Genomic DNA, 12157 nt, shown 5'->3' on the forward strand with positions numbered 1-12157 from the left:
ATATCGTCCAAGCAGGTATCGTTCGCCAAACAGAATGAGGCTGTAAACTTGGCCATTGTACAGGTCTACTGTACAATGAACTTGGCAAGGTGTGACGGATATGACGACTGATACGTCGTATACCTGTCGTTTGACATACCTACATATAAATAAAAACACAGCCAACTCTGCTGTAAATTTTTTCCCGTCCGCCAAGGCAGTGACGTATTGTAACTGCTTAAACCATAATTGATTAATTTGCAGCTGAAGCGTGTGATACATGTTTTGCAAGGAGTTTATTAAATGTTCTAACATGCTGGCGGCAATACTGCGTAATAGCTCTGTCACATAAGCAGTTTTTTCATATAGATGAGTTTAACACAAGCTTATGCATTATGAGTAGATTGCACATATTTTTATGGAGAACGGAAAATGGTAATAGTCTAGTTGAGGGGTCGACTGCTAATACGCTACCAAAAATATCGAGAGAGGTGTCAAACGACGCGTCTTGACATCAGTATTAATAATCCGAAGGCGGAAAATAAAAATTTTAACGCGTTCAAAAGATATTAACGAAAAACCGAAAAAAGACCCGCGGGTACCTCCGAAACCGGGGGTCGGATCCATAGTGTTTTTGCGCAGAACACCTTTCTGCGTTGGCGGCCTTCGGCCGCGATTATTAAAAATAACCCTGGGCTACGCCATGCCAAGTCCGGGTGTGTGGTATAACCGTGGCTACCGCCACGGTGATGCACAATTTTTTTTGGGGGTACAAACACAACAACAACCACATGGAAATCGCCAACTTCAAATGCAAATATCTCCAGACAGAGATAAAATTTTTCTTTTCCGCCATCGGATTATTGTTCTCGAGATTAATACGCGTCGTTTGACACCTCTCTCGATATTTTAGGTAGCGTATTAGCAGTCGACCCCTCAACTAGACTATTACCCGGAAAATTTATATGGAAAGTAGCCAACTCCCAAATTTTGTTGCAAGCAAATCATAAGAAGAATTTGACATTTGCTTTGGCTAAGGGTGTTAGCACATCTCGCAAGTGAAATTATTTTTCCCACTGGTTAGTAACATTTCTAACATTTTTCGCAATTAAAAAAGGCAATATAACAATCGAGTACGACACAAAACATGTTAGCAAGTATTTTTGTTGTATAGGGAGAATGTTTACAACAGTGCTTCGCGAAATTTTGTATGTGAATGGGCAAGGCGTAACAAACTTCAATTGCTAAGTCTGAAGTTCCTTCATATTTACAAACGCAACATCTTGATTTTTTGTGGGATGTTATTGGAATGCATAAGCTAGGGTTAAACAAATCTATATGAAAAGTGTCGTGGTGCCGCGGCCTTAACACTTTCAAAATATGTGCAAAGTACGGCAACCCTATAGATATAAAGTGTTTTTCCACTGAACTATAATTTTCGAAGTAGCTATAGCGTACTTTCAAGATGGTCGTTGGTATACGAAGTATATATCATTAATAATACTTGCAGTGTGAAAGGTGTGGTAAAATATTGAGGCAAGTTGGGGAAAAACTTTATAAACTCTGAAACCTGCGTGAAATGTATTTATCTGTCGGCTGTGGATGTCAAACAAATGGAAAAAGTTTGAAAAACTTGCGAATGAATGCGAAAAATTGCCTCGATTTTCAACACCAAATATCGACGTGAACTGTAGTAAAATTTCTCCCTTCGACCCGGGTTGAAAATTCGTAGTTCGATGTTTCTGTACGAATCATTGGCAACACTGAGTGCAATAGCGAAAAGACAAAATGGCGATTTTCGACAAATGACTTTTGATTGTGAGACGAGGACGACGTGAAAATTGTGCTGCGTTGGAAAAAAATTTTCATTTGCTATTTTCACTTTTAAAGTGAAAAATTTTCAATAAATACATAAGTGAATTTATCAAAATAAGTGTACGTTTAATGTCAGCTTTAATTAGAAACTACATGCTGAGACAAAAATATCATGAATCAGGTGAGTGCCCTATTGAAATAAGTTAAGAAAATTGTATATTTCACCGTCTGAAATTGTAAATATTATGATGTTTATAATAAATTGTGTGAAAAACAAAAGTAAATGTCGTATAGCTAAAGAAAATGATGCTTCCGCGTTTAGGGTGTGGCTGAAAATCAATCGGTTCCGTTGAAGTCTCAAGTGGGGCTCCTTTCGCAAAAGTAGTATATTGTATTCTAAATGCGGGTATTTTAAAAAATAACAAAAAAAATGCATTTAATATCAATTGTTTCACCATTTTTTCACTTTCTACATGTTCTAGAAAGATCTACGCATCACCTGATGTGAAAATTTCCAAATTCCATTGGGGACCCATTTTAGCAATTTTCACTTGAATTTTGGAGTCTTAAACGTTTTCTTATTGAATTTGCTCTAAAATGGTATAAAAACGTCTTCCTTTTATAAAATCTCTTTTTTTTTTTATAACTTTCCACATGTTACGTAATCGAGCAAATCCAGTGAGGTTTTGTTCCAAGTCCTAAGGTTGGATGACCATTTTAATAAACTCAAATATAATTGATCCTCCAAACCCCAACCTATCATACTCAAAGATAAATAATGGTTTTAACAGTTTAAATCTTATATTATAAACTTGCATGTGTTTTGGATATATTCTATGACATTTTTAAGTAATTTTGGAAGATTCTCATAGGTTTCGACCAGATAAAGTAGGATCTAAGACCATTTTCGTGTATTAAAAGGCTCCGCTTGCTTGGCTGATTGTCAATGTGAGTGGTTTGTCTTATATTTTGCCCAGTATTTGAATATAAGGTTTCTAGATGTTTGCCAATATGTTATTTTCAGATTATGGCAAATAACATCTTTTAATTTCGTCCATCTTTCAAATCTGGAGAGGATTAGGCGTCTAGATCAGTATGTTCTTACACGAAGTTGGTTTGGTTGATTACTGTTTTATTACTATTATATATTTCCTCTTTATCTAGTTGTTTTAATTGGAAATATTGCGGGTAAAGCCTCTAAAAAAGGTATACATGAAAGGATATTTTTTGTATTATATTGATATTTGTACCACCATAGCTGCTATCTAAGCTCCTCATTAGTAAAACGCTTATAAGGTAAGTCCTTTAATTTTACGGTCTAGGTATGTATATTAAAAATACTAACATTTATGAAACAAAATCAAATGAAGAATGTACGAATTTTACCTGAATAATCTTTAGGCATATCCAGTATTGCATAGTGAGATTGAATGGTGAGCCTATCTTAATGTAACACATCCACCTGAATGTGAAAGGCAGGTCTAGTATGTTTACTATAAAGATAACCTTGTCCTACAATACACGATCACGATCTCAATAGAAAAAATAGGAAGTGCCGACATTATTTGAAGGTATTTAAATTAATAGATAACTTGGCGATAGAATAATGCCATTGCAATCTTGAATTAAAACACACTGTGTGCTCTTGGCAATTCAAGGTAAGTTCACGGTAAAGTATTGTTTTATTTTCTCAAAGATTTGGGTCTTGGAGATAGTTGCATCAATGCTCGAACAATTAAAAAAAAAGTTGGTGAAATTAGTTTTCGCTCTTATTTTAAGAACTGTACTGTCCATTAGTTTAGATTTTAAAAGCTGTGGTCTTTACAACACCGAGTTACAATCCATTGTTAACTGCCAATTCCTACATTTTACTAGAATTAATTGCAACTAAATATTCTATCATCTAACGCTTCTACTTTGACCTCTCCAACTGAGTTAAGAAGTATAATTTCATGTAAACAGCCAAACTGGCAGGGTTAAAAGCTCCAGACAATTTCGACTAAAGTTTTAACATGAACTGGAAAACGGTCTCAAAACTTCGAGCCAACCTCTAGTTAGAAAGCTTAGGAATCCGGTAAGATTTACATAGGATCCAGAGGGAAACCTTCAGCTTTTTTGCGTTGTTCTGGCTTAGGTTAGTTTATTCCTAATTTGGACCCAATTTTGATTGTATGACAGCCATTGAAATATAAAATCAATCTTTTTGAAAAACATTGATTTAATATTGTTTTTGTTACGGAAAATTTGTCGCATTGGTTTTTGGGTGAAAGCAACCTATATGGTCAGTATCCGGTAATAATTTACAACGGGGGTCGATTGCTAATACGTATTGGAGAGGTGTCAAACGACGCGGCTTGACTTCTGTTTTAATAATCTGAGGCGAAAATAAAATTTGGGTTGTTCAAAGAAAATTACCGAAAAATCTAAAATGACACCGGGCCCTTCCAAAACCGGTGGTGGCATCCGTAGTATTTTTGAGCAGAACACCTTGCGGTTTTGGCTGAATTCGCTCACGCATATAAAAAATGTTGTATTAACGATAAAGACACTCTCTAGCAACACAACAACAACAACACTCCCTCGCGAAGTTTCTCATGGATCTAGGGGTGGGAGGGCGGTATGGCCTAGACGGTTTCATGTGTTCATATCAAATCGTTCCCGAAACAGTCGGGCTATTCCACCCCTATCACCGTTCACTATCTTGCTAATTATGTGTGATACATTTCCTATTACTTCGCACGGCAGTCGGTTCTATGTTCCGGAGCGACTCGGGATTTTTTCTCCCGACCAAGTGCTGTCTTTTACGTAAAACCATATTTAATTTGTTGCATCCCTCTCACAAATTGTCATCCTCTGAGCACCTCTTGCAGCTGGACTGCTCCATACCCTCCTGCTCGGCTAAGGAAGTGAACCTAACTCCGGTCCTAGGATGTGGTGCTGCCGCGTATGCCGGTTGCATCGTTGGGAATGTTCGGGGTTGGAATTCAGTTTCGTCGTCCTGAAATATCTACAAAACTTTGTTGGCTCCCCACTGTTCGTTTCCAAAGATGTCCCACGTTTGCCGCCTCAGCTAATGTGGCCGCTTCAACTCATCACTACAATCTTAGCTTTGATAGAAGCAATGCCGAGCACCAGCATTTGCCCCCGTCCCGCTCCTTTTCCGGTACAAGCAGTGTAAGGAGTCATCAACTCCTAGTTTCCCTCATCATGTGCTCCGTCTGCCAGCTAAGAATATTTATGATTGCGGCATCGGTCCAATGCAGTGCATGCCTTGGCCGATGCCAACTACATAGATGTTTCGTATTCGTTGCAACGTGTTGTCAAAGTATGTATAAATACCAGCCCATCAACACCAGGTATTTTAGCAGCAGTCGAACAGCACACACGACAAAGCCTTAATCTTTAAAGACGTGTATACCCATATATAACCCCCAGAGTGAGAAGCTGGCGGAGATAAATGATTACGTGGATAAAAATAATGTCCGTGTAGCCGCAATTTAAGAAACAATGCGAACTGCCAGATCAGACCTCCGAACGTGCGATGGTTACAATATCCATAGAAAAGATCGCACAAGGGGTACTGTTGTGTCCCTTGCCTTTATCACTCATCACACAGTGCAATTTAGTATATTTTAACCCAACAACAGCCACAGAGACAAAGCCTTAGAAAGTCAACACATAACCATCCGACCAGGGATTCAAGGGGTTGTGTAGCGCAATATATAGCTTCTCCAACCCAATTGTCAACCTCACCTTCGAGCGGCGAATCCCGTTTCACTAACAGACGAGGCTCTGGCGACCCCAAGCTCCTCATGGAACTTGGGGGTGGGGAGGGAGGGATGGCCTGAAGGTTTAATGTGGCCATATAAATCGTTCCCGAGATGGTCGGGCCAGCACCTTAATGGTGCTGTGTTACCGGAGCGTATCGGATCCGTATCCGACAAAGGACCATCACATCGATAACACTCCCCAAAGCCTTCGGGGAGTAACTAATCGCTACAACAACAACAACAACAACCAGGTGATATTAATCTAGAAAACATCGTTTATATTCTTCCTGCCACTTGTTCTAGTGGCTCTTGCCCTGATATCAGCGAGCTACTTAGTGCCGAAAATCGTCTTATTCTTGCGATTAAACACACAACACGACCTCTTGCATTCCAGCTTGCCCAGAAGCAGAGAGCTGACTCAGCGAATAGACAATACGACTTTCTGCACGATAAACGGCGAAGCCCCCACTGAAATCGCAGGTAACTGGCTCATAAACTGCGTCGAATGGTAACCGATGCTCACTTAAGCATCTGTCCTCCTGCCTATGCTCCTTGCAATTCAGCGACCAGCTAATTTTATCACTTCTGAAAAGGAATTTTATTAATTTCAAAAATCTAACCGGGAAGACTATACACACTTCACAAATCAATCTTTTGCTGTCCTCCCCAGTTCTTCTAGTTTCACCTCGCGCGACCTGGCAATATCATCGACCAAATCCACAGCCAGAACCTGGGCATCCCAACAGACATCTGATTGATGAACCAGCACCGCCTGGGGGCTTAAGGAGTCATCTCCGTAAGCATTTTGAGGAAACCAGCCGTATGAAGTGAAAAAAACACAAGCAGGTCCTTGGTGAACTCCATAAACAGGCGTCGGACCTTTATGCCGGGAATTGCCCGGTGAATCCAGTACTTAGAAAATTATCCAAAACTCGCGGAAGAGGAACGAATACTCCCTAGGGAAACGCGTGTCACTCTTGCTCAACTTCGTTCTGGATACTGTAACAGGTTAAACTCTTACCTATCCAGAATCAACCTCGACATACAAAATGTATGCCCCGCTTGCAATGTGTCCCCACATGACGCCAACCATCTCTTTAATTGTCCCATATAGGGGACGCGTAGCACGCAATCGGCTGGCCAATTGCCTTGTATGTGGTAATGAGCGTTTCTTTGTCTTTTTCCCAAGTACTGCCAGCAAGGGATTTGAGGATTTTATTACGGCTCTGGAATTTCGGAACAATTGCGGCTGCGTGCTCGCCAAAATGTAGATCCTGATCAAACGCCACACCCAAGATTTTGGGGTGTAGGACATTCGGTAGCGTAGTGCCATCGACGTGGATGTTCAAAATGGCCGACATTTGGGACGTCCATGTTGTAAATAAGGTCGCGGAGGATTTAGTCGGTGATAATGCCAGGTTTCGCGAGACGAAAAAACTGGGGAGATCAGGGAGGTAGCCGTTTATTCTGTTGCAAAGCTCATCGATCTGCCTGCCGATCACCCAGATAATTTGCGGTCCACCTTTTAAGACATAGTGGAAGGGTAGACCCTTCCAGGTCTTGCAGTAACGTGCCATGGTTGACCGTATCAAAAGCTTTTGATAGGTTTAGCGCAACGAGTACTGTTCTATGGTGGGCGTTTTGATTTAAACCGCAATTTATTTGGGTGTTGATGGCATTTAGCGCGGTGGTGGTGCTATGGAGTTTTCTGAAGCCATGCTGATGACAGGCTAGCTGCAAATATGCTTTGAAGTAAGGGAGCAAAATGGCTTCAAGCGTCTTGGCTACTGGCGATAGGAGAGATATCGGGCGATACGACTCTCCTATGTTAGCTGGTTTCCCAGGCTTTAGTGCGGGACCACCTTGGCCATTTTCCATTTTTCGGGTATGAAAGGGTGGAAAGAGACAGGTTGAAGAAATGTGCTAAATATTTGAAACCCTCTTTCCCTAGGCTTTTAAGCATCGGCATGGCAATGCCGTCTGGGCCCACTGCTTTGGATGGTTTAGCATGACCGATGGCATCCTCAACCTCTTTGGCGGTGATGGCAATTGGTAACGCGCTGAATTTATGTTTATGTGCGTGTCTGTTGGCCCTCCGTCTATCTTTGTCGACCGTAGAATGCATTATATATTGTCGGCAGAAAGCGCTCACGCATTTTTTCGAATCTGACAGCACTTTATCGCCGAACGCGATGGAAACTTTGTCATTGTGCTTAGACCGATTCGATAGGGACTTTACGGTGGACCAAAGTTTACCTACACCGGCAGAGAGGTTACAACCTCTTAGGTGCTCCTCCCATTTCGCCCGCTTATGTTCATCCACAAGCAATCTGATGCGTTGGTTTATATCCCTTATTTGGGGGTCGGTGGAATCGAGCTGTCTTATAAGGTCACGTTCTCTCGCTAAATTTGCGGCCTCCACCGGGAAGTGGGGCCGAGTTCGGGAATTCTACCGGTGGGAATGAAACGTGCCGAGGCGGATTCAATGACCTTGCGGAAATGGGGTTATGGTCGCATTATTTTAGGCGACTTCAATGCCCATCATGATCTATGGCATTCAAATTTGCGGGCGGACAGTAGGGGCGAGATGTTGGCGGATCAAATAGAAGAAACGACGTTCTGCACAATAAACGGAGACGCCCCCACACGTATGGTAGGAAGCTGTCACAGTTCGCCAGATATCTCAATCGTGAGCGCAGAACTCGTAAACTGCGTCAACTGGCAGCCGATGGTATCATTGGCATCCGACCACCTGCCTATACTTGTTTCGCTCGAGCGTACCGCCGACTTCATCGTCACCGAAAAACGCACTTTCATAAACTTTAAAAAAGGAAAGTGGGGAGAATATAAATCCTTTACAGACAACCTCTTTGCTGCCCTCCCTATCCCGACTGATGCCCGCCAAGGGGAGCGTGCCTTTCGCAAGGTCATTGAATCCGCCTCGGCACGTTTCATTCCCGCCGGGAGAATTCCCGAAATCCGGCCCTACTTCCCGGCGGAGGCCGCAAACTTAGCGAGAGAACGTGACCTTATAAGGCAGCTTGATCCAGGCGACCCCCAAATAAGGGATATAAACCAACGCATCAGATTGCTTGTGGATGAACACAAGCGGGCGAAATGGGAGGAGCACCTAAGAGGTTGTAACCTCTACCGGTGTGGGTAAACTTTGGTCCACCGTAAAGTCCCTATCGAATCCGACTAAGCACAAAGACAAAGTTTCCATCGCCTTTGGCGACAAAGTGCTGTCGGATGCGAAAAAATGCGCGAGCGCTTTCTGCCGACAATATATAATGCATTCTACGGTCGACAAAGTTAGACGGAGGGCCAACAGACACGCACATAAACACAAATTCAGCGCGTCACCAATCACCATCACCGCTAAAGAGGTTGAGGACGCCATTGGTCGCGCTAAACCATCCAAAGCAGTGGGCCCAGACGGCATAGCCATGCCGATGCTTAAAAGCCTAGGGAAAGAGGGTTTCAAATATTTAGCGCAGGTCTTCAACCTGTCTCTTTCCACCTTTGTCATACCCGAGAAATGGAGAATGGCCAAGGTGGTCCCGCTACTAAAGCCTGGTAAACCAGCTAACATAGGAGAGTCGTATCGTCCGATATCTCTCCTATCGCCAGTAGCAAAGACGCTCGAAGCCATTTTGCTCCCTTATTTCCAAGCAAATTTGCAACTAGCCTCCCATCAGCATGGCTTCAGAAAACTCCATAGCACTACCTCCGCGCTAAATGCCATTAGTACCCAGATAAATTGCGGTTTAAATCAAAACCCCCACCATAGAACAGTACTCGTAGCGCTAGACCTATCAAAAGCTTTTGATACGGTCAACCACGGCTCGTTACTGCAAGACCTGGAAGGGTCTACCCTTCCCCCATGTCTTAAAAGGTGGACCGCAAATTATCTGGATGGTCGGCAGGCATCGGTGCTATTTAGAAACGAAACATCAAAGCCAAGGAGAATTAAACAAGGGGTGCCACAGGGTGGTGTCCTATCCCCACTTTTGTTTAATTTCTACATATCTAAACTACCTTCACCACCGGAAGGAGTCACAATCGTTTCCTACGCCGATGACTGCACAGTAATGGCCACAGGCCCAGGCCCACAGATCGATGAGCTATGCAATAAAATAAACGGCTACCTCCCTGATCTCTCCAGTTTTTTCGCCTCGCGAAACCTGGCATTATCACCGACTAAATCTTCCGCGACCTTATTTACAACATGGACGTCCCAAATGTCGACCATTTTGAACATCCACGTCGATGGCTCTACGCTACCGACTGTTCTACACCCCAAAATCTTGGGTGTGACGTTTGATCAGGATCTACATTTTGGTGAGCACGCAGCCGCAATTGTTCCGAGAATTCAGAGCCGTAACAAAATCCTCAAATCCCTTGCTGGCAGTACCTGGGGAAAAGATAAAGAAACGCTCATGACTACATACAAAGCAATTAGCCAGCCGATTACGTGCTACGCGTCACCCATATGGTCGCCAAGCCTAAAAATTACCCACTGGAAGAAGCTACAGGCCTGCCAAAATACTGCTCTCAGAATTGCCACGGGCTGTCTTCTTATGTCCCCAGAACACCATCTACATAATGAGGCGAGAATACTCCCCATCAGGGAAAGAAACGAGATGCTGACCAAACAGTTCCTGTTGAATACCCAGAAACCTGGGCATCCCAACAGACATCTGATTGACGAGCCAGCACCGCCTAGGGGCTTAAGGAGTCATCTCCGTAAGCATTTTGAGGAAATACGGCATCTGAGAACACAGCCGTATGAAGCGAAAAAACACAAGCAGGTCCTTGGTGAACTCCACAAACAGGCGTCGGACCTTTATGCCGGGAATTGCCCGGTGAACCCAGTACTCAAAGTAAAGTATCCAAAACTTGCGGAAGAGGAACGCATACTCCCCAGGGAAACGCGTGTCACTCTGGCTCAACTTCGTTCTGGATACTGTAACAGGTTAAACTCTTACCTATCCAGAATCAACCCCGACATACAAAATGTATGCCCCGCTTGCAATGTGTCCCCACATGACACCAACCATCTCTTTAATTGTAATGTGGAACCAACGCCTCTAACACCCCTTTCCCTATGGTCCACCCCTGTTGAAACAGCAAGTTTCCTTGGACTCCCGTTAGAGGATATTGATGACAGTTTGTGATCGGTCGCGTCTGTTAGGTGGGGCGAAGCACTGCTACAACAACAACAACCTTGCGGAAAGCACGCTGTGGTTGTCTGTAAAGGATTTGTATTCGTCCCACTTTCCTCTTTTAAAGTTTATGAAAGTGCGTTTTTCTGTGACGATGAAGTCGGCGGTACGCTCGAGCGAAATAAGTATAGGCGGTGGTCAGATGCCAATGTTACCATCGGCTGCCAGTCGACGCAGTTTACGAGTTCTGCGCTCACGATTGAAATATCCGGCGAACTGTGACAGCTTCCTACCATACGTGTGGGGGCGTCTCCGTTTATTGTGCAGAACGTTGTTTCTTCTATTTGATCCGCCAACATCTCACACCTACTGTCCGCCCGCAAGTTTGAATGCCATAGATCGTGATGGGCATTGAAATCGCCTAAGATAATGCGATTGTTGCCAGTGAGTAAGGCTCTGATATTAGGGTGGTATCCACTGGGGCAACAGGTGGCAGGAAGGATGTAGATGTTGATGATTTCTAGGTTTGCATCGCCTGACCCGACAGATAAGCCTTGACGCTCTAAGACTGTCCCTGCGGTCGATGCCGGGATCAAATATATGATATTGCACGGAGTGGTGCATGATAAACGCGAGGCTGCCTCTATTTCCGCTCTCGCGATCTTTTCTGTGGACATTATACCCAGAACAGGTCTGCAGTGCAGATCTTGCTATGAGTTTAGTCTCTTGAATCGCAGCAATGCGGATGTTGTGCCGCTTCATGAAATCGACTATCTCCGTGATCTTCCCAGTTAATCCATTGCAGCTTAACTGCAGAAGTCTGAAGTGCATAGGGGGAGTAAGTGACGGCTGACTACGCCTGGGTTGTGGAAGGCTCGGACGCAACTGATGTTGTGGCCCTGGGACTGGACGTCCTTGGGTAAGCATTGGGGTACCCGATGTATTTGGGTATGCGGCCTGGCAACATGGCGCAATGAAACCCGTCGAGGGGATGTCGTCGCGGAGACCAGAACATCTAGGAAAGTGGCACCGTCCATGGCAGGCGCTGCATTGGGCGGATGTCGCAAACATATATATTCCGTGCTGGCAAACGGTGCAAAGGGAGGTGGGGACAAAGAGTCTGTTTCACTGACCTATTCAATTGCTGCCTCAAAAGAGGGGGTAAGAGTTGGTGGCGCCGTGGGGCGCGAGCAACAGCGGGTACTTGTTGTGACTTGCAGAGCAGCGGGACTGCTGGGAGGTAGTGGGGGCGCTAAGGCGCAGACTACGGGACGTCCTAGGGCGTGAACAGCAAGGAGCCACAAAAGATTTATAGAAGTTACGTGGACGTCTGGTTTGGGAGAACAACCTGTCCGAAGCAACCATCCCTTACACGAGACACACTGACAAGAGTATGACCGTCCTAAAAAGATTCTTTTCCGGAAAATG

The 12157-nt window shown here is 44.0% G+C and overlaps 1 protein-coding gene across 1 annotated transcript in view; it reads left to right on the forward strand.

Annotated features, from left to right (window-relative positions):
• Positions 1 to 1446: 1446 nt before the first annotated feature.
• The window catches only part of Chd1 (chromodomain-helicase-DNA-binding protein 1), a 78990-nt gene continuing 68279 nt past the window's right edge, over positions 1447 to 12157 (forward strand). The window contains exon 1 of the mRNA XM_067765709.1: positions 1447 to 1975. Coding sequence (XP_067621810.1) covers positions 1967 to 1975 — 9 coding nt within the window. The 5' untranslated portion in view covers positions 1447 to 1966. The remainder of the gene's footprint in view (positions 1976 to 12157) is intronic.

Source organism: Eurosta solidaginis, chromosome 2, assembly GCF_040869045.1.
Source record: "Eurosta solidaginis isolate ZX-2024a chromosome 2, ASM4086904v1, whole genome shotgun sequence".
Lineage (NCBI taxonomy): Eukaryota > Metazoa > Arthropoda > Insecta > Diptera > Tephritidae > Eurosta > Eurosta solidaginis.